The sequence below is a fragment of the Triturus cristatus genome, chromosome 3_2, assembly GCF_964204655.1.
Source record: "Triturus cristatus chromosome 3_2, aTriCri1.1, whole genome shotgun sequence".
NCBI classification, from domain to species: Eukaryota; Metazoa; Chordata; class Amphibia; order Caudata; family Salamandridae; genus Triturus; species Triturus cristatus.
The window spans coordinates 313,228,295-313,254,721 of NC_140584.1; the positions used below are offsets into that span (position 1 = coordinate 313,228,295).

The following is a 26,427-nucleotide window of genomic DNA, read 5'->3' on the forward strand; positions in this document are numbered from 1 at the left end:
CCTCCTCTCTCCTGTTTGAACCTACCCCCAACCCTTTTATTAACACAAAAAATACTGTGAAGGTAAATCCCTCTGTGCCCTTGCTTCCAAACCATTACACAGAATTCCAGGACATACCTGCTATACTAATAATCTCTTCCACTGGCTCATCATAAATCCCGGTACTATTATTATTATTATTATTATTATTATTATCACATACATGTCTGGCAAAGACGAGGAGCGATCAAAGGGGAACACACAAAGCACTGATGTAAATATTATTTATGCAAGAAAACAAGAAAAGGCATTTTAGATTGGCAGTATACATACATATTCTCCACAGTCCAAGCAAACACAAAAATACAATAAATTAGATTCAAGTCGAGGAAGTGCAGGGAAGGAAGTGCTCTGCTGTGTGCTCCCTTAAGGGTGACCAGTTGAAAGCTGGCCATGCACCAATACTGAGTTCCCAACAGACCTATAGCATCACAGTCACACACATTTATCGTGCTTAAAAACGCTTTAAAAAAGCACCTGCAGTCCATACATCATATGCTGATCCTTTAATGAATATGAGTCCCACAGAGGGACAACGAACAAATCTAGAGTAGAGTATTGCAAAGGCGGAAGCTCAAAGGTCAGTGAGCGATTTTTAAAGCAGGGTGGCTGTTTGATATTAAAGTGGATAATGGGAAATTTTAAAGGCAAGTTGTAATTTTCTAAATAAAAGTTTTGAGAGCCCATCAGATGAAAGAGGTAGTCCATTAGCCAGAAATATTTTTCCAGAGGATGAATCAGGATCTTTTTCTGCAGTGGTCATTTTCGGTTGGTCAGTGTCCTCTAGGCTAGTTCATTGAGCATAACCAGAGTTTTTCAGGAGCAGACGTTGTTGTTGAGTTACAGGAGCCTCAGTCCCAGAAGTGAGAGCAGCAGTGAGTTGACAGTCCAGATCCAGGAGAAGCCTAGAACCCAAACATCAACAAGTTAATTAAGCAATCAGGTTCACTCATTGACATATCACTGATGACAGAAGTGGGGCCAGTAGTGGAAGCCTAACTTTACTTTTAAGGACTTCCTACGAGAGCCAACTACAGGTAGGCACAGCCGCCTGGACTTTAGGGGGACAAACTATACATGGACATTGTTGTACGGAACATCATCACCCACATAATATATACAACAAATGGGATTAAGGGCGTGAAGCTGTCCTCTGCCATCTCTGAAAGCATCAAAGGACAGTTGATGACATGCAGTTCCAAGGAAATTCATATGCCTGTGTATTTCAATATCTGTTCCAAACATCAGTCACAGGCATCCCTCTCCCAAAATCCGTTATGCATAGTCCTAGCGCTGCGCCTATTGTCAAGACTTCTGACCCCCTACACACAATAGACCTCGTTTTCTCTCCCCTATTAGATATACGTCCTCTCCTTGTCTATCACAAACGTGTCACTCTACACCCATTGGAGGTACATCTTTTTCCTTGTCTGGCAAATAAATCTCTTGATACTTCACTCATTAGTTGTCTGTTCACCACTCAAACAACAGAAGTAGCTTCTGGAAACCTCACCTATTTGTGCGTATCTAATCATGATTCCAGGTGCCATTCATCGCTAATGGCCACAACAACTCACTGACAGATAACAGAGTGGCCAGCGGTGATCAAAACCCACATTTCAGAATAACCAATTAAGCCATGATAACTCATTCATAGAGCGTAGTGATGCCAGTGAAGGCCAGAAAACTTAATTGAGCATTCACAATATTGTCAAAAGAGGCTATTACATCTCACTGACAATTTTAACATGGCAGCCATCTTTGTATGGGGCATCCATTAGGCCTGCAGGTATGCTCTACATTGTTAAGTAAATTAAGCGTCATAGGGTATCTTGAGGAATTGGAGACAACAACTCAACTAAACAAGGACAAAAGTCTTTCTTTGGTACAATTCTCTCAATCAAAAAATTTAATTAATTAAAAGTTACATTTTGAAACCAATATACAATATGGAAATTGGAAAACAAAAGGGCATACTTACGGCTAGAAGCTCCATTGAATTCATCGGGGTTACCTCCTAGAAAAGATGTACAATATGCTTATTGAGTCAAACATATATAACCACTAATCTTTTTTGCACATTTGAAACCATATTTGCCACATTATATCATTTGCTTGTATGTTATCCATATCATCCTATTGCTGATCCAGGCTTTGAAGCCACTAGAATAGTGTTGAAACATACACCACATTTCTTATCACACATGCCATGTTGAATACCACTGTGTATGGATAGTCTGTCCCAGTAAAATACTTCATTGCAAAAATAAGCAAAATATATGGTGCTATGTTTGTCATATTTGTGTTTAAAAGAGTTACCCCATTTATGCACTTTTATTGTTCGAGATCGGTCCCAATAGAGTTGTTCTCTCGTGTTGTATTGGGCAGGTCCACTGTTGAACAGCTAAAGCATTGAAGGCACCACCATTGCCAGGCAAACAGTGACCAGCCCACACAGTTTACATTTTTACACCTACTTGCTGGGGAATTGGTGCAGAAAGTGCTCACACTGACCTGGCGGAAGCAATGTCTACAAAATGTCATAGTGCCAACCTGTCATGCTGTGGCATCACAGTGGCCCAGTTGACATTTCTTTTGTTTTCCAAAAACATAATGTCTAGCAGGGGTGCAGCTTCGGGGGAGGGGTGTGACACCCTCTAAATAAATGCATTCTTGGCTTGGGGGTTGGGTCTGGGACCCTCTGTCAGGTCTGTTATCTTTAGGTCATTTAATCTGGTTATGAGCCAGGAATAAAAGGCAAAATAGTGAGATATGATGTAAATGGGAGAAAGAGGGAAACAGGGATACCCATGTGCCTGAATTTTAAGATATGAAACTGGATAACCTGGATTCAACACCAGCTTCCCTGATCCTCCACATTGTGTGATCCTAGGCATCTATTTTATTTCACAGAGCCTCCTTTTTCTTTATTATCACATATGTGTGCACTTTTAAATACTTGAGTTCAGGATGTGAGCTGCACCAGCACTTCTTCTATTTCATTTAATAAACTGTAAAGTTGCTGCATCTATAATAAGCATCTTGGCCACATTTAGGATTTACATGAACACTGACTTGCCTCTTGCTTAACTAAAGGCTTTGTTGTTGGGAGAGGACTCCTGAATGTTTTTGAAAATCCCATTTAAGAAAAGTTTGCCTATGCAGTGATATAATCTGCTGTACTAAGGTGAAACGCTCCCCCCTGTTAAAGAGAAAAACCTTTTTTTTCCACTTTGAAGAGATTGTATCATATTTTTACATTTTGTTTGTTGCACAATATAAATGTCAAACATTATCAAGGCTTGGCTCTTTCACGAACTCTTAGAGTCAAGCCAGACCCATGGCTCATCTCTGGCTCTGTTTCCACTATTAATTTGCCTGCATGATTTGTGTTTAGTGCGAGGGGCCGTCAATCACTTGATCAAATGATTTGCAAAAGGCAAGGACTAGAAACAGGGAGCCCATTCCCCTTGCACTGATTTAACAATGCTACCATCAAGGTTTCTCGTAGCGGAAATGGAGAACAGTACTTACAGTGGAAATACATTTCATGGCAGGACAGATACTCCAGGCCACAGTGTTGTACATGACTATGGTCATGCATTTTCAGGAAGAGCTACCAGACCCAGGTAGGACCCGCAGAAGTGTTTCAGCATGGTGTTTGAGGTGTGACACTCCTCAAATGCATTCTTGGTTTGGTAGTTGAATCTGTTGGCCCTGAGTCGAGTCTGCTATATGTGTGTTGTTTTTTCTAGTCATTCTCATTTCACTTACAGCTTTTGTCTTGTTTTTCAGGGGGTTAGATCTCAAATACATATAGTGGCTGGTTTACCAAAAAAGTAGCAAATCTACATCCAGAGAAGTACTCCTTGAATGGGTGCAAATTCTCTTCTTTTTGGAATTCACAGACATTGGCAGCAGTAGGCTAGGAAAGCTGTGTCAGTGTCAAGTTTCCAGGAATGCTACTGGCTACCCGAAGGGTAAGGAATGAATGCTTGCAAATAGTCTAACCAACGGCAATTGCTCGGGGTAGCATTCCAAACCATTGTTTGTAGCCTACTGTTTTACTTTAGAAGAAGCCCAACTAATGCACATCATTACTGACCCTGCGCCTCAAGGAAATAGTCTGTTCCGAACCTGGGTCCTCTCACCGCTCCACCCTGCAGTCCATTGCTTTTTTAGTTGGGAAGGTTGAGATTTACACCCCCTGAATCTCACTAAGCTACACCCCTGACCCCGCAGGCCGGGGGTGTCAATGGGTTACAAAAAGAGAAATACCTGACTAAGTAAGACTATATTTCTAGCTCGTGAGGAATATGTTCACAGTTTTCATGCCAAGACTTCTTTGGTATGCAAGTTGGTACTGAGCATAAAAGCACTGTAAGGAATGTCGGCGGGGTCGCTCCCCAAACAATAGCCCCTGCAACATCGTTCTTCCCGTTGGATGGGAGGAAGTCTCTGATGGCAGACTTTACTAAGGCCAATGGAAACACAGCAATTCCCCCGACTCTCAGTGATGAGTGAGAAACAACCAGAGTTCAAGCTATTATACTGCCTAATTTTGCTTAATTTCGTATTATTGTTGAGAATTTTGCATGATTCCGGCTTAAGGAATTTACGCAAATATCACCCAGTCCTATTAGTAAAAACTAAGAGCAATGAAAATTAGCATTTTGAAATGATATCTCTCACTAACCTCAAGTTTAGCTCTTCCTCAAAGTGTAGTGCTCACTTCCGCGTCTTCTGTCACTCAGACCCTCATTTAAAAGTGTGTGGACCAACGGCCAAGTGCCTGGCAGAGTGGAGGAACTGCCTGTCAGTCCCGTGGCCCGCCTAACTTAGTTTTCCCTGTCTGTTCATTACTTTTAGAAAATCCTGTCAGTGCTGGTCAGTCTGTGATATCATTGCGACAGCTTGAACTAGCAGGCATTTTTTTCATTTTCCCAAAAAAAACTTCTTCCAGAGAACATAGCTGCCAAGGTTTCAAATTGCTTAAGTGTGACATTTTCATAATTTGAGTGCAATTATGAGGGACATTCAATGACTATGAGTGACATTTTCCCGCTAGCAAAATCAAGCACTATAGATGAGGGAAACATCTAAATATCAGAAATTACATGCTATTGAGCAACCCTGAAACTCTAAGATCTTAAAAGTTCTGCAGAGCACCAGTTTGGAAGGGCAGTATCCTAGGGTCCTTATATGGTGCTGCCTGGAGGCTGTGTGTCGCTGAAGGAAGCAGAGGGGTGTGAGAAAGCTTCATACTGTTTTTTACTTTGTGCGTCACTGTACTAAAGTTGCTTCTAAGCACTTCAAATAATAAAATATTTGCTAAATTCATAAAACTCAATTTATTTTTCACACCACTTAGCTAGTTTGCTTCCATGGGCATGGAAAACCCCTGTTCCATCAAGCACAGACGGCCAATATAATTAGTATTATTGTTTTCTAGGAATAGTAAAAGCTCAGTCGTTCTTCCGCTTCTTTTCACCCTATGTGAGAAATTCCAACTGAGCATATTTACCTGGATGCAGTTTCATTTTTAATAACTATTTACTGAAAATATATACATACAGCCTTTTAGAAAGTCACCTGTGCCGAAACACGTGTTGGCTGTTTGATCATTGCTTGTTATAACTTTAAACAGATTCCCACTTGAGACACTATAACTGCAACCTTGCTATCACAGACACATCTGGAACTAACTGGTTTATGTTACTGCCTTGACACCAAGTGCACTACTTGCTGCTCCTGCCGGTTGAAACTCCATTTACTGACCAGCGGATCCTCTTGGGCTGTACCTGTAAGTCCTTTTGTACTTCTTCTTCCTCTCCTGCACACGTTTATCCTACTTGCTTTCATTTTGTTGAGTTTCCGTTTCTATTTCACACACTTCCATTGCTCGCAAATCCTATTTCTTTCACTTTCCCCTGGTTTTCCAACCCATTCTACGTTCTCCTTGTGTACCCCAGCCAGCCCGTTTTATTACCATATTCAAATGCCAGATAGACGCTCTTACCTTTTTCCTCCCCTTACCCCCCCATCTTTTGTATTTGTAGGCTCTACTTTTCTCTGTATTAGGTCCGATTCTCCTCATGTGGAGACGAAAGGGCGCCCAAAATGCACCTGCCCAGTCCAATGCCTGTCACGCGCCACTGAACCAAGGAAACTGACGAAAGACTGGCAGCAGCAGATTTACTTTCCCATCTGAGAGCCCAATATGAAATCATTGCTACCCATATTTTTAAAACTAACAAATTTATATATATGTAGTAGCCGATTATCTTGTCTAAAGTGGAGTGAAGAGAGCGCAATCAGAAACCAACGTGGCAGTGGCCATCTTCACGTTACCATGTATGGCAGCTGTGTTTTTAAGCTTAAGATAATGTAATTTGTTAATAGAAGGAAACAACACTGGATTTAATAGCGGGACGGTTAAACAATGTTCGTTGTTAGTTTTTTTTTTTTAAAAAAGCCATTGCTAGTGCTGTTAAATGTTTGACATTTTGACCAAAATCCTGCATTATGCGAAACATGAGTCTACAAGTCACTGTAGGTAAAGTGTTGCCTGTTTGTGCCACAATCGATACTCTCCCAACATTATTTCAAATCAGGGCAAGGTATTTAAGTAGGTGTGGTGGCGCTCACAGAGAACTGCCACACTAATTTAGCGATAGTGGTTGCAGTGCTTCCCAATCTGTATGCAGCAGTTTGTGGGCTGGCAGCATGCAGTGTGTGCACTGCACTCACCAGAGTTGTACTGCTTTACTTAAAGGAGCGTGACTCCAACATCCTTCCTAACTTGTGCCACGCAGAACCAATGTTGTCAAGAGGCACTATAATGTGTGACTTATGCATTTTAGTGCGGTGATGCGGACCACAATACTAAAATTAGGCCTGAACGTGAAATTCCGCTCTGCTCCCGGAGTTTGAAAAGTTTTTCCCACTCAATTCTCTGCATTGCGGGATGAGTTCTGAAAGCGGAATAGAGTTTTTTCTCGCTCGCCAACGTTAAGTTGGCGATCAAGGAAGATTTTACTCCAGACCACCTCCAGACGAGATTTCTTAATGTGCGTTGAGAAACCTTCCCTTCATATAGACGATGCTCTGGCTCCAGTAGAACATCTATTCCAGTGGCAGTAAGAAGCAGCACACTCTTGGGTAGTGATTGGTGCCACTCACGCTGATTTTCCAGCGTGGGACAAACACCCTGCGCTAAAAATCAGCGGGAACGGCACGACCTGATGCACTCTACCGCTTGTGGAACTCCGCGTAGCACTGCAGACTTTTTTGGTCACTTCACTGAGTTCCTCTTAACGGAACTCCATGAACTCCGCACAGGTCTAACTAAAAAAATTAGTCTAACGCCTGATTCATGGTACTTGGCCGGGCTGGGAGAATGGTTTGTTTTAAAAAAATGAATGTTCCTCGTGCACTGGGACTTTTCTGCCAGAGCGCGAAGAATACATTTTCTAGTCTAGGACCACCAGGCCATACACAACAGGCCAAAGCAGGAAATAATTGTGGAAAGGGCATCGGAGTGCCCATTGCAAATAGGTCATCACACGCTATTGACAATAGTGGTTCTGTGGCATAGTATTTGGCTGGGAAGTTGTAGTCCACATTGGGTACCTTGCGGTCCCTTTGTGTTGCAGGAACCCTATGATGAAGCATGTCACCCTCGGGTGAGTGAGGGTTCACGTCCATAACAAGGTTATACACACCTACATATCTCCCCCTCTCTTCTTTTCCTACATTTAGTTGCGCTGTCCTGCACATGAAGAGTGTAGGTTAGCTTAATACCTTTATGGTGTTACAGACTTCTCTTTGACCCCTCATGTGTGATACATTATAGTATTTATGCAGAAAGGCAGATGCCCCATTACAGCCTAACTCTAAAAGACCCACTTAGTCTCTAATTTTTCCTTACAACCGTGTCTGTTCAGTTCCTCCCCTCTTTTTTTTTCCTCTCCCCACTTCTCGAGCTAATATATCTATGACCCTGTTATTGTAATCCATTTTCCTCTCCCCTTATTCCCTGACACATTCCCAGTTTACCTCTCTAGCTTTCGCTCTAATCAAATCAATTAATCTCATTCAGGCCTTTCTTACTTGCCCACTCACTCTCTTTTTGCATCCCTTTGCATTCACTTTTCTCTCTCTTTCATGCTCTCTTCTCCTCTGTTTCTTGCCCTCACTCATTATCTCCCCATCACTTGTTCTCGCTTTCTTTTTCAATCCTTTCTTCATTGTTGTATGTCTTTTCATCACTCTCTTCCTCTCATGCTTCTTTCTCAGCCTCTTACAAACACTCTCTCATGCTCCTTTTTCTCTGTTCTTTCTCATACTATCTCTCTATCACTCTCATTCTCCTATTTTTCTATCTCGTTACCTCTCAGACTCACCCTCTCTTCATTCATCCCTGCCTTTTCTCTATTTAGCCCAATCCCCTAAATCACTCAATCTCACTGTCTGTCTCTCTAACCCCATTCCCCTTTCTTTTTACCTATGATCCAAATTCATCCTTTCTCCCTTGTTTCTGTCCCCAATGTTTTTCTGCATCCCTTTTTTGTCTCCCATTATTATCCTCTGTGAATACAGAACCTGCTGTGCCATCTCTCATGCCATATCTATTTGCTTACCCACAGGAATGAAGCCTAAACAGGTCAGTGTATTACAGTTAAAAGTATGCCTATTTTGGCTAAGAGGAGTCTTGGGATGGTAAAGATAAGGAAAAATGTTAATACCATGCTGGGGCGGTGTTGTCATGTTCCGTCCACTTCATCATGTCCTTTGCCCATTAAATAGTGGGAACTGCGGCCACAAGGCTGTGAGTATGGGACCCGCAAAGCCTCATAAGTAGGGGTCGCATAACTCGTGTAATTTCATGTAGCGCAATTTCGTGGAAATACACAGGAATCCCTCAAGATTAAGCAGGATTATGCGAGAAGAAGAATTCTACATTTAGCTCTATTTCTTATTGAAAAATTGCCCGTCACTTCCAAAATGCAACTGAACACAAAAATCAAGCACATGCACCTCCTCACACTTGCTAAATGTGCTCCAGATGACATGGTGAGAGCTACGTTTGGGAGAAAGCCCCCACTAGCAGGCCCAATAGTCCATGGCGGTAATGTGGGACTGCTGTCACAAATGTGGTAAACTAGAAATATTGCTCTCATAGCTGTGGTAGACTATCATTACCCATTTTAAAAATGCTCATGTAATATTGGAGTTTTCGCCTCGTACATCAAGTACAACTTAAGACTTTTCTGTTCAAGACCATGGTTTACAAGGCTGTCTTACCCACAAGGACCAGCATTGGAAATAGTACCTAGGCAGCAGCCATACATCAGGTGGGGGATCTGATACCATTGCTGGTAGCATCATGTCCACAGCATCAGTCTTCCTCATTGTGTAGCTAGTGGTGGACCCCACCAAGAACACTCTTTTCACACATGCTCAAAGGGAGGCTAGAGGAGGCCAGAGAATACAGGGAATGGTGGGGTGGCCATCACCATTTTTAGCTGGAAGTCGTGTTACCACCTTCATCTTAATCAGGCCATGAAGGTGAGTTTCCAACAGCGGTATGAATTCTTCATGAGCAAACATTCTCATGTTCCAGTGAAGGAAGCTAACATGACACTGATTGTGTCCCTGCACCACAGCCGGACTCGGGGTTATATTGCGTAGTTACATCATAAACATCAGTCATAGCAGATAATTAGGTTAGTTGAAATTGTATTATTTTTTAATGTTTGGATTTGTTTACACCATAAAAAACTATTAAACAGCATGGTGTGTTGGGCAGCTTCTACTATAGCTGTTATTCAAGCTGTGCAAACAATGAAACTAGGAAAATATTGTTACACACCTGCATGAAAAGGTCCACCAGACAAAAAGGCTGAACTTCTGCCAATTCTGCTGTTTCTGCCACTGCCGCAGGTCTGCAAAGCAAAGAGGGAGTTAAACAGCAGCATACTCTCCACTGGATAATAATACAGAACTATCAATCAGTGACCAGTGAAGGATCGTACATAGCAGCAATCAATCACCAACAGAGGTTACGGGTATAAATCAGCCACAAAGGCATCATTGGAGGACATTATAATCATATGAATTCTTCATCAATCCATCAATGTGGACCACACAAGCTTGTTATCCCCTAAGGAAAGGCTGCACATGCCTATCAGCTAGCCCTCAAGGGAGTATAGCAGACATCAATCAATCATCTATGGAAGACAGCCTATTAATCCACCACCAATGGAGGACAACACGTGTCTGCCATTCACAATTACACCAACCAGGAAATACAAAACAAAATTGCCAATCTGACGTTAATTCATAACATTACTTAGCCATCCACCAGCCATCATTACATTAGAAGAGGACCACACATACCTATCAGGCTAGCACACAGCTGTCAAATACTCATTAGTGCCAGGACAGGGAATGACTATCAATCAACCAAAGTCAACAGCACCTATCAATCCATCAGTGAAGTACAACACATGCTTACCAATCAGCCATCAAGAAAGGGATGCACACAGATATCCATCAATGGTCAAAGCGTTAATAGTAAAAACAGATACCTATCAGTCATCCATCAATGGGACACAGCACGTGGCTGTCAATTAGCCACCATGCATCAGAGGAGAACAGCGGTGGCTACCGATCTCCCATTGAAGAAGAACAACTCACACCCATCGATCTGGATGGCACAAAACCACCAACAGAGGAGAGCACATGGCTATCAATCAGCCATCAGTGGAGGGCAGCACAAACTTATGAATCAGATATCAGTGGAGGACAGGGCGGCTATCAATCGGCTATCAACAGGGACAAGAATGCACGTGTTGGTCAGTGTTTAGGGGTGGTACATGCTACAGATGGGTAGGAGTGTGGAGGTTGCTCAGGAACTGCTGTGGTTGCAGCAGTACTCCTGCGGGGAGGGCTTCGACACTTAACAGAATGAAGTTGCTGGACAAGGGGGTGTTTTCGTGGTATCTGTCTCGGTTTCCTGTTTGACTGTCCCCGGGGATATAAGAGGAGCTGTGCCCAGAAACGAGGGGGAAGCGGGAATGTTGGAGAAGGAGGGTTGTGAGTGGCTGTGAGGTGAGCGCTGTTTCATCGGCACCGCACCCCTTAAGACGGTGGTCCTCCATTACACTGCACTGACCCTGAGCAATCCCGCCACCCCCCAGTTTGGTTGTTCGATACCAGGCTCTTTCAGTTGCCCATATTTACCACCATCAACCTTTCCCTGCCCAGGGCGCATGAAGCAAACTCCTGCTCTCAGCTGGTGGGAGAGCAGAATCAAAGAGCATGGACCGGATCGCGCCTCAGTCTCGGGTCCTTACCTGGTTACAGGGGTTGCTGGTGCAGATCTCCACCAGAGCATGGAGGTAGAGGCTGTCCGTGGCCGTGATCTGGAACGCATCAATCTTAAATCGAGACTCTGTGTTGTTGCCGTTCATCACGACGGTCAATAAGTCGCCCAGTTCAGCACTGGGGCACCTGTGGGGGAGGCAGAAGAGGGAGTTAGAAGGGGTCTGTAGTGTTGGGCCTCAGGCCCACATTACCGTAGTGAAGGATACAGACACCAGGAGACGTATAGCAGTAACTGGCCACGAGCACGTGCGCTCGGGCCCTTTTATTGACGGGGCCACGTCACTCGTGGCACCCGTGATGGATGGGTGTGGGGGTGCAGTGTGTCCAGCCCTCGAGGGAGTGGCTGGTATGACAGCTTCCTGCGGGACACTAGAACGTGTCTCGCAGGACACTACATGGTCCAATCCAGACACTCACCACAGGCCCTACTCCGATCCCTGTGTGTTTCACTTCAAAGTGCAGCAACTGTAAGTGCATGATCCTTCCCTCTCTCCCAGGGTGCAAGTCGAGAGTAAAAGTGAATGGAAGGCACTGATGCATTTTTTTTTAAAGATTAGACGCTTCCCTTCATGCCGAGGGCAGGTGAGATGTGTAACCATTGATGTTAATAGGGTCTAGATGCCACCTTCTGCCCTACCACACAAGCTGTATATACAATAAAGACATACTGCCTCAGACTTTCGTACACTTTTAGTGTGACTTCACGCCGGACGTTCTTAACCTGACTCGGGGGTTATTTATTACCACAAAGCCAAGGTCTTTATAAAAAACACCGTATATTTACTAGTACCAGCCTCTTCATTAGAAATGTTAAAACTCTCAGTGATTTCATTTCTAACCCTAATTTGTTTTTTCCTTTTAAGTGGAAACAAGCCTACGTTTTACGAAGCGTAAAACGGAAATTTACAAGGTGATTTCCGCATTTCTATATGTGTCTTGGCATATGTATAGCGCTCATACTGTTCAGAGGCCAAGTAGGAGCACAAATATAAAACAAAACACCACTACAATCCTCACACACTAGGTCATCTAAAAAATAATAATATTTTACAGATATTTTTCTTCCACTTAATTTGTCCTCCCTGATATGACACGATTGCGTTTGTAATATAAACTGCAACCGTTCAAAAGCGTGTAGCTTCTTAAATAGATTTCCATGGGGCATATCAACAACAACCGGCGATAATCATCGCTAAGCGCACTTAGCTCTAGGATAATTATCGCCGGCTAGCGTTGATTTTTATCGCTGAGATAGCGTGCTATTAGCAACGCTTATCTCAATAGCGATAAAAATCCTCATGCTAAGTGGCTAACGTGAGATTATCGCTGGAAACCCAGCGATAATCTCACGTTAGCTTGTTGATAGGGACAGACAAACTTAGCCATGATATCCTCCTTCCATAGGATATCATGGCTAAGTCAGAAAAATACCAGACGTAAAAAAGCAGCATTAACCGCGGTTAGCGCTGCTTTTTTTGTCTCTAACAGGGTTAGCGATATTCTTGATAATAGGAGATATGTCGCTTAGCGACATTTCTCCTATTATTTTAGTCTGGAACGCCTCCTTTGCATCTCATTAGAGATGCAAGGGGAAGCGTAGAGTAAAAGGGTGCTAACATGCGAATTTGCATGTTAGCACCCTGTTGTTGATAGGGTGCTAGTTTTATCTCTGCTTTTTTGGCTTTAAAAGCCAAAAAAGCAGAGATAAAGCCCTTGTTGATATGCCCCCATATTCCTTAATTTATGTTCGAGTATCGGGTATGCACTCTTGAACTGTGACTTCAGTTTCCCCCACCCGCTTGTTCCTGATAGGCTCTCACGTGGTTCTCTTCCGGTACTCACTTGTCAGTGATAATGTCGTAGGACTGCTCGGCGTTGGGGTCACTGGTCCCTGTGGCGTACAGACGCGTCACCAAAACGGAGAATCTTGTTGCATCGAGGTCTGGTATCGACACAGAAACATACAGGGGGTCCTGAACATTGAGGGTCATTGTTGCAGCGGTGTAAGGGACGGTGAAGGTGGAATCCGTGTAGGCGACCATGAAAACCGTCACTGCACCAACCCCTCCAGGGACTTCGATGTCTGTCACACTGAAATGGTAAAAGACAGGGGTGAGTTGTCCCTACTGCTGCTGAATGCGCCACAGACATTTTTTGTCTCATGTTCTGCCGTTCAGACACCACCGGCTGCAGCCAGGGAATGTCAGGATAAAACCCTCACAACTCCTTCACAAGGGGTGTCCAAGGTAGGCCCAGAACCGCTTGATCCACAGAAGGTCATTGTGATATCCTATCAAGATAACTTATATGCAAATAATCTCAATTTAAATCATGGACACAGTAAATGCTAATCCGGAAAATGTGCACAAATCCCACTCGCCTGGATTTAGGAAGCACACACCCTCCCTCCCCCCCCTCCCCCCCACTCCCCTCCCGCACACAGAATGACAGATCAACTATGTTCATCTTCAAGGGCGGGTTCTAAAGAGCTGGGTCCTTATGTCCGTGGTGGGGATTACAGTTCAGTCAAAATGGTTTCCACTGGATACACTTATACTACATGGGGTTTGAACACTGGGCTTTTTAATGCCCCAGTGAGAAAAAACAAAGGTATTGTTTAAAATAAACCTCCAGTTACAACCAAAATACACGGACTGACAGTTACAGCGAAATCAACTGATATTTTCACCATAGCAGGTCAATAGGAGTCCAGAATTCCTTAGGAGAAGCGCTAGATCCAGAACCAGGTGTACTGGCACTTTCAACATGGCACTTAGGGGAGACGGGGCATGGGCTGTAAATATAAAGCCAGGGCTAGAGCCATTCACGTGTCAAGAGTCAGGTCTGGTGGAGGGGGGCCCCATCCAGGCCACATTTCCAGGACAAATACTGAATGTATAAATGATTCCCTTTCAAATTTCTTGCATGTAAATGTTTCTTTTGTCACATATGACAATATCTGGCATGGACCAGGGTTCGACACTGCTGGCCTACTTCTGCTGTTTCTTAGCAGGAAAGTTGTGCTTCTACCAGAAATTAGTATTAATGATCCCTTTTTAACAGACAAGCAACAACACACGACTTCCATTGACTTGTAAAAACATGACAGGAGTGTGTAGTTACCTTCCTATAAATTATTATTAATTACAATGTTATGCTGTTGTACATTTCAAACAAAGGCATGTGTTCTTCCGCTGCTGTACTATTAACGGCAATTGGGCATAGGTTTGGCGAGAACAAGAAGGGGCCACTATTTCAGATTGAACCAAGAAGGAAAATTGGAGTAAAAGTAAACATTTATGTATAAGGAGTTAAAAATATATTTTTGTTTAAATGCCCAGTAGGAGACCGTGTAGCTATTTTCCACCCAAACGCCATATTGGATTGCATGTCACCCCGCCCCCAATTCTCCACATGGAAGACTTCACCTGGAACCACATTACATTGTAGCTCACTCTAACAAAGCAATATTACACTGACATCCCTACACACTCACCAGTGGAGAAACATTTTCAGTATCTGACCAATGAAGACATGATATACTCTGTTCAAACAGAGGGAAAATGAACCTCCAGCAGCCAGTGTCCACTGATGTATATTTAGTTTTTGCACTGGCTGGTCAGAGAAACTGTCAGTGCAAAACTGTCCTGAATTCGGGCAAGTCTAAGTAACCTGTAAAAGGGGCGAGACCACATTTGTAAAAAGGGATTACTCACTCCATTGCACTCACGTTGCAGTCAGTACATCCGAAATATTACATACTCGTCCGTTACACTCTTGGTGTAATCAGCCCATCCAGCTCATTGCATGCTGATCTCCTCACATTAAATGTATATTCAGCTCATGACACAGATTACATGCTCGCCCCATCACACTCCTCATGTGATCATCCTATGCCTCTCATCACATTCTCACCCCATCACACTCCTCATGTGATCATCCTATGCCTCTCATCACATTCTCGCCCCATCACACTCCTCATGTGATCATCCTATGCCTCTAATCACATTCTCACCCCATCACACTCCTCATGTGATCATCCTATGCCTCTCATCACATTCTCGCCCCATCACACTCCTCATGTGATCATCCTATGCCTCTAATCACATTCTCACCCCATCACACTCCTCATGTGATCATCCTATGCCTCTAATCACATTCTCGCCCCATCGCACTCCTTGTGTGATCATCCCATCCCACTTTTCACATGCGCGCACCTTCACACTTCTCGTGTGATCATCCTATCCCACTCATCACATGCTTGCCTCATCGCTCTCATTGTGTGATAAACCCATCCCACTCATTATGGGCTCGTCCCATCACACTTATCACGTGATCATCCCATCCCACTCATCACATGCTCGCCCCATCAGACGTATTGTGTGATCATTCCATCCCACTCATCACAAGCTCGCCCCATCACTCATGATATGATCAGCCCATCCCACTCAATACCTGCTCACCCCGTCACACTCACTGTGTGATCACCCTACCCCACTCATTATGGGCTTGTCCCATCACACTCATGGTCTTATTTTTCTATCCCACTCATATGGACTCGCCCTATCACTCACAAGGTGATTATCCCATCTCACTCATCACACTCATCCTGTGATCATCCCATTCCACTCATCACATGCTCACCCCATCACAGTCATCGTGTGATCACCCCATCCTACTCATTACCTGCTCACCTCATCGCAATCACGGTGTGTTCAACCCATCCCAAGCATTACCTGCTCACCCCATCACACTCACGGTGTAATCAGCCCATCCCACTCATCATGTGGTCGCCCCATCACACTCATTGTTTGATCATCCCATCCCACTCATAACAGGCTTGCCCCATCACACTCACGGTGTGATCTGCCCATCACACTCTTGAGGTGCTCACCCCATCACAAATATTAGGTACTCCCTCAATCACAATCATACTCACCTCATTGTTACATTTAGTGTCGTTGCGAGGGAGACGGGTATGTTGAGAGGATATGAGCAGGAAAAGGCATAAGTAACGTTGTTTCTTGCAACAAGCCCTGACGTAGCTACTTTTGCCGGGATTGTGAGATTATTGGAATAAAACACATGGGTGTTGTTGAACTGCAAGTGAAAAAAGAGACATTAAGAGATCACATCACTCACTCAGGTAAAGAAGGACATAATAGCAGATCAGGATGGCACACACGAAGGGCCGTAAGAAGATGCGCAGACACTTGGTTAAGTGATTCATGGAGACCGGAAGGGTGCCCAGTCCATGAGGGCAGGAGATGGGGTCCCTATTAGGGCACAGTACAGCATCCCTGGGCACTTTCATCACATGAGTTCTTGCATATTAACTAAGAGGTTGCTGAAGAGGCAACAAGGTGGAGGGATTGAAAGGATGAAGAGCTCCATTTCACCTAGGACTGTGCAAAGCCGCAGGAGAACCTTCCACCAGTTTTGAAACAAAAGCAGGAAGATTTGATGTCACCTACTGTATAGTTAAGACTCATCCACAATTTAACAAATTTACGAGATAATGACTTTTTCCCCATTTCACTAATGCTGATTATAGTTTCACACACACCTGGATCTAACCACTCTTGCTGATTGTGAAGGGCAAGTAAAGAAGGCGGTCTTTAATGAAAAGAGGTTCCCGTATGGGGCACAGACCCCATTCAGCAGTGATTTCAGGCCTGTAGAAGGGCGGAAAAGATTTCCCGATCCCACCACTGGAGCTTACACTTCATTGGCTGTGACCTGTGATTACCAGTGGACATGGATGTGCCATGAAAATCTTTTGTGCATGCTTATTTTCAGATTTTTTTTTTATTTACGGTGCTGGCTTCCCTACCTCCCCCAATGACCCAGTGTGCATAAATTATCGATCATGCATGTATGGGGCGACTGCCCAGAAGCTGCTCTCACCGTCAGTTTGTTCCCACAGAATGTTGTGGAGGTGGGGGTGGAGACAACCACCTGGGCAGTGCCCTCAACCACTCGTGCACCTGCGCAGGCCGGGTCCAGAAGGTGCAGATGGGCTGAATCAAACTTGCTCTTCTCAAGCTGGCACTTGCTGACTTTCACCCTCATCTGGCCTGACAGGCACTGCACGATGGGGGGTGGAGGCAAAACTGTAGAGGAAGACAGAGGCAGGAGAGTTCAAAAGAGGGACAAGCAGGAAACAGATGAGGAGCAAAAACAAACAAAAGCCATGTAAAAGAAAATCACGGGACACTGAAGCTTTGCTCATTGATTTTCTTTCTGGAACTGTGCTTGCCCGACTTCCTTACGCCCCAGATATTCGTTTTGAGGCTGAGTGCACGTGGATGGTAAACATATTCAATCAAAATAAAGGGCAGGAGTAGAAACCCTGATATTGTGTCGTAATGTATGATATGCAGTAGCTTCTGCCATTTCTGATCGTTTGCTGCAGTGTGGAGTGCAGTGTGATGTAGGGTGTCAAAATACATTCTGTGGCGCGCCTCTTTAAGCCTGTTTTTTTTGTTATTGTTAATTAGCACTTGTGTGATGCATAATCTGCTAGTATTTGAGCGTTGTACTGAGCCAGGCAAGAAGTTCCCTAGCCCCTTTTGGACCTACGTGGTGAGCCGAAGTAAATAAATAAACACATAAATAAATAAGCAGCAATTCTCAAAAAGAGGGCATGCTAACCTGTCACGTAATTCAAAACTTGCGACACCTACCACCTTAAAGTGCCAAGGCCAAAGGCGTAATTCAATAGTGTTGCCTGGCCATGGAAGGGACATCAGAATACCTCATGACTAGACGGGTTATGGTCAATTTGAAGAAGACAAAGAAAAGGACGTTGAGCTAATAGCCAAGATATATATGGCCCTCTGTGATGGTATGGTGGTGCATGGCTGGAAGGGGAGTTAACCAGGAGGCAACCTGCCTTGTGGTTATAATTGTGGGTAACTTCCTAACATCGGGTGCTGCTTATATAAATTCAATGGGACGTACACCTGCGGATTTTGTGAAAATCTGAGCAAACTTCTCAAATTTTGTGCAGTGTTTTGACATTTACAAATGTTAGAATGCCAGTGAAGGGAAAATGATTTAGCGAGAAGAAACATGCACCCTTGTCTTTTTGTAGACTTACATGTATGCAAAATATCTATACAAGTAACAACATCGCTGCCCTCTATAAATGATAACTATGCTGGTGTAATTCATTTAATTATATACATTAACTAGTTGATAAAATTGCAAATTTTTTATACAACAAAAATCAATCTGCAGAGTTTTTCAGCAAAATAATTTGGTGAAAGGAAGTTTGATAATTTATGTTTTTGCTGAAATACCCAATGAAGAAATCTACATAATGACTTGTTTTGCTAATTTCGGTTCAAAAAATGATTTAATGAAAATAAATGCAACAAGTCAAGCTGTTGTTTCTTCCGAAGAAATTTTCTGCACTCTTTTTCATCTCACAGCTAAAAAAAATTGTTCATGAGGTTTGCAAGGCTTTATTCGAATTTCAGGAACAGACATGGAAGGAAAGTGTGTAAACCTCCCAGATACATGTGCCTGTTGGACTGTCTCAGAGCTGCTTTGCTAAAGACCCATCACATGATAAACGCATGTCCTGATCTACTCTTCCTGTGTGCACGCGCTGTAGGTTCACCTCATATTGGCCTGAATTTAAGCTGTTATTAGAGTTCCCTACTAGAGGTGCTCGTGTGAGCTGGAACAGGTCACCTCTTCTCTTACCTGAAGAATTGTACATGGTCAGGTTGCACATGCAGATGTTTGTGGTATTATTAAAATACTCATCTGTGGCACATGTGTCAGACTGGGCTGAGGCTGCAGAGAAAGAGAGGGAAGGAGAAGGAGACAGAAAAGGTACATGTTAGTGAAATCGCTCAGGCCCCTTATACGCCTCGAAGCCCTTCTTAAGCATGCAACGTGCAACAATCCATGAGGGAACAAACAACAAGTTTTACCCACTTCGCGGCTGCCCAGCGTTAAGTTATATTTTATGAAATATAATGCAAATGCAGGAACATAGGTAAAGAATGAAATGGAGTTGCAATATTCCAGCAAATAAGCCCCTCCTACTGACCTTCCTCCCACTGAGAAAAAGTCAAGGGTACCTAGGAAAGGTGTGATGCTGTCCTCTTTCTCTGATATAAATGTATACAGAAAATCAGAGGGGAGACGGTGAAAGCTCAAAGGGGTTAAATCCTCACCTGTGCACAAAATGCTGACAGCGAGGGCAAGACCCAGCCAGGCCTTCATCTTCCAATCTATGGTGTTGTTGAAGCCTCTAGAAGACAAAGTTAGCTGTTAGCTCCTGTGTAGCCAGCAACACACTGGGGTAGTGACCCTCACGGATGCATCTGCACAAATAACACACTTTGGGATCTCATGCACTTAGAAACTGTCTGCCCACTAGAACTGATAGGAACTTCTCGATTTGAAGTGTTTGCCTTAAATCCTCAGCTTTGCACATCATTTGGGAGTAGAGACCCTCATACAGCATGTCCATCACTAGAACACATTGTAGGACTGCATGCCCTTTAGGATTAGAAATGCACATGAGGTCTGCTCCTGGAACCATTCCCTATAAAAACTTCTGGATGTCTGGGGCATGGATCAGATCTTCTCAACTCGCACCCTAGTGGGATTCAGACCGTTACCTGGTGAAGACATCCCTAGAACACTTTGTTCTCGAGAGGTGAATGATTAGTCTGCTCATGGGATCTTACAAGAACTTCTGCAAGTACATAGCTTGAAGGAGATCCTCTTTGGCCCGCAGCTGAAAGGGCGAAATATCCTCACATAGCACGCCCACCCCAAGGCACACTGTAGGATTGCATATATTTTAGGCTTAGAGTTATAGGAGCAGTATACTCACAGAAACATATAAGAACGTCTGCCTCCGAAGAGCTAAGAGCAGTGCAACCCACTTCAGCAGCTGTGCTTATGGCAGTCACACCCGCTCACAAAAACCCTTTCATAAAAACTCTGCGTTCATGCAAAGACTCCGCTGGCATACAGATTCCTTTCTCTTTGGAACTACTCACATCCTTCCTTTCTCCCAGCAGCTCCTGTGATAGTGTCCATGCAAGAAACAGTCACTGAGATGATGGCACCCGCTGAAGCTAGGCACTTGCTGCATGAACCACAAGGTTCTAGACTCAACACTGTTCGCCTCAGGTGTGTATTGGCAAAACCTGTTTTTCAATGACTACACAACATTGGTTTATTCCACTTGAGGTGCATGTGTAGCATGGTTTGTGTATTGGTTTACAGAATGCTTACATCCCTACCAGGTGTGTAAGTTGTATGGTTAGTGTGCTCGCACCTCATGGGGATTGACACCTGGAGCGCTATTACACATTATCACTGATTGCGCCTGGCACACCTATCAAAAGGTGTGCGAGGCGCAAAAAGTGATAATGCACCCCATTATGGTATATGCGCTACCCCCAAGGCAGCCGCGAACTCCCGCTGCCCACAGGGCAGCGCATTCATGTGAAAACACGGAGCAACCACTCCGTGTTTTCACAGTGCAGGCGGCATCCACCTGCACTTTCAAAGGGGTTTAGAGCTCTCCTTGCAGGCGGTTGCAGTCAGTGACTGCACCTGCCTGCAAGGGGATGTCTGGGGGTTCCATGGGACCCCCGTTCCCCCCTGCAGAGGGCTGCTATCAGAAGGCGCACTGACAGAGCGCCACTTATTAAATGGCGCACTGTCAGTGCGCCTCCTGAGGGCTTCTTTGACTCTGCGCTGCATCTGTAATATGGCGCGGGTGCAGAGTCATGGAATTCCAACATTTGCAGAGGGCACGCCCTTATGCAAATGAGGGAACACCCTCTGTTGATAGAGCTGGCACTTTATGTGCACCAGCGTTATCGTTATTATAGAAGGGGACGGACAAGTATCCCCTTCTATGATACCAAATTCCCACGGGGGCGTGCCAAGCGGGCACAAACGCCCCTTGCACCCCAGGGGCACCATCTGTAATACGGCCCTGGTCCATAACCATACAATAAAGTATATGCAATACTACACAGATTCATTGTGTGCTGTGCAGTCATGCACATATATATTCCTCACAGACATTTTCACATTCTGTGTGGTAATGTACAAATCTTACAACGTGTGCACCTTACACAGATGATACATTCTGGATCAATGTATTGCTAATGTATCAAATACCCTGGGATATATACAGTTAGTGTGTTGTATAAACATACAGCGTACTGTAAGTATACCTGAGGCCCTAGTTATGACTCACCCGGAAAAAGGCCATGATTTACCAGTACTAGCTGTATAAGGAAATCCGGGGGTGGGGAAAATCCCCCTTAAAATTCTGAATTCTGGGGAATTCATAAATTCGACACTAATTACCCTGTTAAATCGTCATTTCCCCCAGGATTGTCACACGGAGGCTTCAGCAACTTTCGCTGTAGATCTCATCATTCTGATGGGGCCAGTAACTCCTCTTACCGACCCAATGGGAACTAAGGGACCACTCTTATTGGTGGCATCAGCCATGTATCTACTGGGGCAAGTGCACAAGTCTAGCCCCTCCCCCTCCACACATAAGATAGCTCTGCTGCACGCACGAGGTGTCAGGAGGATGCTGGCCAAGGGCAATGAGAGAATTAGGAGAAGATGAGAGGATATTAAAACCTGTAGGTATTAGAAGTTCTCGTATCCCTGGAGACCTGTCTAGTTTGGGAGTGAGAATAATGAAATAATAGAAAGAGGGACCCATATCCACATAAGGCATGGTACTGGGCAAGGCTGCATCACACAGTACGCCAGAAAGTGGGAAGAATGAGCAGGCTCGATGGTTTTTAACACTCACGGTAGAGTTACCCCTGACGAAGGGCATTTGTAGCCCGAAATGCATTGGGTGTTCTTTTAATAAATATACCGCCTTAGACGAATTCTGCATCAGTCTTGTTCTTGCAAGAGGTCTGGATGGACACAGCGCGAACATTAGAAACTTGGAAAATGGCATACAATTCCGAGTGTGGATTCAAGTATGAAGTTGAAACAAAAAAGATGGTTAAAATGATGGTTAAAAATGATGAATAATGAAGAAAGTATGGTTTAAAATGAAAAAAATATATGATCGCCATGCCGGCGCCATTAGCTGTGCGATTGGTTGGGGCGAGATGACGCCCCCATCCTTTACAGTTTGACTACCTAGGTGCCACGTGGGCAGGGCACTTTACCAATCTGCACGCACTCTTTGAAAAGCAAGGATAAGTTTAGATAAAGAAAGAAGACTCGGTGTGCATCCCACCCTTACAAATGTTGAATTCACGAAAACAGATTTAGAAGACCATTCAAAAGTAACCATTGCTTCATCCACAATGACCTAAGCAATTGATAACACAATTACTGAGTCAAAGAGAGAGAGGTGCTAGTCTATGCATACTCCACTCTACACCATTACATTTATTTATACGGCCTTGTAGTATTTGTGGGTACAATTCACATACCATTCTGACCATCTGCAAGCTGTGAGTTGAGGGTGTGTCTGACAATTCTGGACTGGCTGTACTGGGCATCGGGTGTTTCTAAGGCGGCTGGAAGGAAGGGGGTTGGCTTTGGTCCTTGGGGCCGGATTTATTACTGGGGGCTGGTTTATCACTGAGCTGGGGGGATACTGTGTTTTGCACATTATTATGGGTTTAAAAGCACCCACTGCAAACTTCCTTTTACATCCAGCAGTTATCAGGTAAGAATATAAATGGCAAGATAACTCTGGCGATTAATGTTCCTGCAGGAGAGGGATCGAAGTTGTGCCTAGCGGCAATTTTGACTCAGTGCCTAAGCTAGACCTAAACAAAATTAATGCTTCATCGGATAGGAAATAAAAAGAAAAGGCATTTCTTGCATGTTAGCATCTTATTGAAGTGCTGCCATATGCCGATTGACAAAGAGTTCAAAGTCCTAAAAAATATATTAAAATAATTACTAAGATGAGCATTGCTATTGGTCCGCAGCTTTTGATGGATTTGGTAAACTTTAGGGAAATATTCCTGTAAAGCAAACCTGTTTGGTGATGTATTCATGAGGTTTTTTTCCCTGCACCTTATCTTTCGCAAATTAAGAGAATGGAGACAGTGGAATAATGGGGACCACGGGTACTGTAAGGCAAAAGACAGTGCAGGTAAAAAACACAAAACACAAAAGTCAGGGAAGACGTGTTGGTTGGACGTGTTGGTTCGCATGTTGTCACCCAGACCTCAAGGTGCCTTGGGAAAGCAGGCTCCAGCTCTCTTGGACAGCCCCACAGCTGTGAAAAAAGACTGCAGATCTGTAGACGTATATCAGGGTCATTTGTTCCCTCACTCATTGCAACATGTGAAGAACAATCCAGTTCTAGGACAGCCACAGGGGTATAAAACGAGAAAGAAGTTCCGGGATGTTTCTACAATTGAACTCTCATAGATTGTTTTAAAATCTGTTCTGAAGAGATCAAGAGCAGCAAAAGGAAAATACGAAAGTGGACAATTTTTATATAATAAATATTGGCCCAACAGTCCCTGGCTCGAAAGTGTAAAGTGAGACGGCAGGATAGAGAAAGGGGGAGGGAGAGCCTAGAGAGTGGGATGGATGAGCGAGGGATACAAGAATGAAAGTAAAACATAAAGCGCAGCACTTGTGAAATGGGAGCAGTGCTGCTAGTTAAAGTATTTTCATAGTTATTCAAAATTGAGGTGGGCGAGCTGTGCCGAGCAGAACAAAAGAAAGGCTCAGCCACCATATTTAATGATAAAGCACGGTGTGCCACGCTGCAAAAATTATAAAAAAAGTGTTCTCCCCAACAACAGATGAAGAATGTAAGCAGAAGGAAATTTTAGTAGGGCGGTGCACCTCTACGACAAACGGAAGTGACATATCGCTGCGTGAACCACTTAGGAGGCAGCAAAGAAGAACGACAATGGACTGAACCAATGGTAAGCAGCAGGCGGGAGCACAGTCCGTTATTCAACAGATCTTCCAGACAGCGCATGCGTGCTGCCTAGGCTGGACCTAGTGAAAAATGAAGACTGACAATAACAGTTTAGCACAGGAGTAGTTGCAGCCCATTGATACAGTTAATTGCGAATGACAAGGAAAAGCGAATAACTCTCTGCCGCCTCCATTTTCTTGCAATTCTCAAACAATTACAAAGCTTACACTGCAAGTCACACAAACATTTGTGACTTTCAATGTGACTTTGATCCATTGCATTTTTCATTTTCACCCCCGCATATCCTGCCACTTTGCTCAGTGGCGGGTTTTCCGGGGTCGAAGAAAAACTCTTAGCACTCTTTTTACACCCACTTGGATTCAAAAAAATTAAATTAAGAGTTTAAAAAACATGCACTTAATCTCTTCTGGAAAGTGAGATGACAGAGATGGAATGAGCTCACCTAAGGAAGCGTAGAGGTCAGCACAGAGGGGGTACATCCTCCCTTCTTGCTGTCGGTGGAAGTGGGTTTTCATAGCCAAGGGAACCCAAAGGTATCTAAGGGACGATTGGTACAAGTATTTATAAAGGAACAAGAGGTCCCTTACTGACATTCCGCAGTAAGGGACCTCTTGTTCCTTTATAACAAAATGTCTGTGGAAGTGGGACACAACCCAACCAGTGCAGAGGAGATAGCAGATCTAGGGATACTTTAGACACACATAGAATGTTTGATCATTTAGGAGGGTGGATCCGATATCTGGAATGTTAAAGTGAATCCTGAAGTGGACAGGAAGCCACTGAACACGCTTAAAAGAGGTGTGGCAAAATCAAGCAATCAAGCCGCAGTTTAGTGGATAAGATCTGAATCATGTCCATGCACTGGGAGAGATGCTTTACACGCTTCAGTGGTGTCATCCAATATTTACTGACCACTGTGGTTACTGCAGACCTGCAACAACGAGGAATAAAGCACAACAGGATCCTTCAAGGGAATTTCCAGTGGGGAAAAAACTATGGCACCTGAGACCACTCGTGGAGCAAGCAGCAGATCGTAATCTATTTTTTTTTTAAACCCTGGTTGTTTAAAGTGGTAACAGGTTTGGAGAAGGACCCCATGACGTGCCAAAACGAGGGTCGCTGTGTCCTCCCTGCAGCACACAAATATAACCTCAGCCTAGCCAGAGTTACATTTGAACCAGTGCTTGAAATGGGAATATAGAAGTGCAGGTACTCTGTACCAGAGTGCCTGCTTGTTTCTGAGAAGCGCCGGTACTCTCCAATTAAAAGTATTATGTCACTCTTGAGAAGTGCTGGTACTCACCCCCTCAAAATAAAAAAAATCCGGTACTCCGTACCGGACAGTACCGGCCCATTTAAAGCACTGATTTGAACCAATTGTTAATAACCATTCACGGATATCTCGCGTACAATACAACACTGAAATCAACGAGCTGAGACACCAAGACACCGTCACGTGCCACCTATCCGTAAAAGTACTCTGTGCACATCAGAGTAGATACTAAATGTACACAGAAATACAACAGAATGCTTAGTCTATCCAGTCAGAAAATTGGGCGAAGTTAACACAGATTCACATACATTCCCTCTTCAGATAAATCACCAGTTAATAAGACACGCCTCAGATAATGCTCGAGATAATACACTTCACCTGATTACACATCAGCGAATGCTTCACATCTCTGCAGGCCCCTTAAATGTTTGTTGAAGTTGTAAACATTTTCAATGTGCGCCCAAAGTCAATTAAAAATAAAGCCGCTAAAAAAGAAATGAATGACATCGGATAATGCATCAGCTAAACAACACATCCCATCAGAAAAATCTCATCAGATAACACAATTGTTAACCCGTGCAGCTTCTCTCCATGATTTGTATTAATATTGTTTCTCACCAGAGAATCTAATTGTCTTCTTTCTGTCTGGATCTCTCTGGAAATCTTTGCAGGAATGTTTCTTCAGGACACTCCAAGAGTCTCGCCTGCTGCTCTGTGCTCTACGGCCTCCTCTTTGCTATTTTATAGCCCTGGAGAGAAGCAGGGGAGAGTCTAACCA

The 26,427-nt window shown here is 44.0% G+C and overlaps 1 protein-coding gene across 2 annotated transcripts; it reads right to left on the minus strand.

Annotated features, from left to right (window-relative positions):
* Positions 1-249: 249 nt before the first annotated feature.
* Positions 250-26,403, minus strand: LOC146857254 (uromodulin-like). 2 transcript variants are annotated; one of them, XM_085647761.1, is made up of 10 exons: positions 26,268-26,403; positions 19,623-19,699; positions 19,144-19,236; positions 17,338-17,543; positions 16,370-16,530; positions 13,273-13,521; positions 11,400-11,556; positions 9,914-9,986; positions 2,021-2,053; positions 250-944 (listed from the first exon to the last, which is right to left on the minus strand). In XM_085647761.1, exons 2-10 carry the CDS (start codon positions 19,669-19,671, stop codon positions 880-882), a joined length of 1,086 nt encoding a protein of 361 aa, XP_085503887.1. In that variant the 5' UTR covers positions 19,672-19,699; positions 26,268-26,403; the 3' UTR covers positions 250-879. The 2 variants fall into 2 exon arrangements, with proteins under 2 accessions (XP_085503887.1, XP_085503886.1); XM_085647760.1 differs by having other exon boundaries at positions 2,021-2,056.
* Between the last annotated feature and the right edge of the window lie 24 nt (positions 26,404-26,427).

Coding starts and splice junctions, on each gene's coding strand:
- LOC146857254 (XM_085647760.1), bottom strand. CDS start 19,671: ATGAAGGCCTGGCTGGGTCTTGCCCTCGCTGTCAGCATTTTGTGCACA. Junction 17,544..19,143: donor GACCATGTACAATTCTTCAG/GTAAGAGAAGAG, acceptor CTTCCTCTACAG/TTTTGCCTCCACCCCCCATC. Junction 16,531..17,337: donor TCTGTGGGAACAAACTGACG/GTGAGAGCAGCT, acceptor TTTCACTTGCAG/TTCAACAACACCCATGTGTT.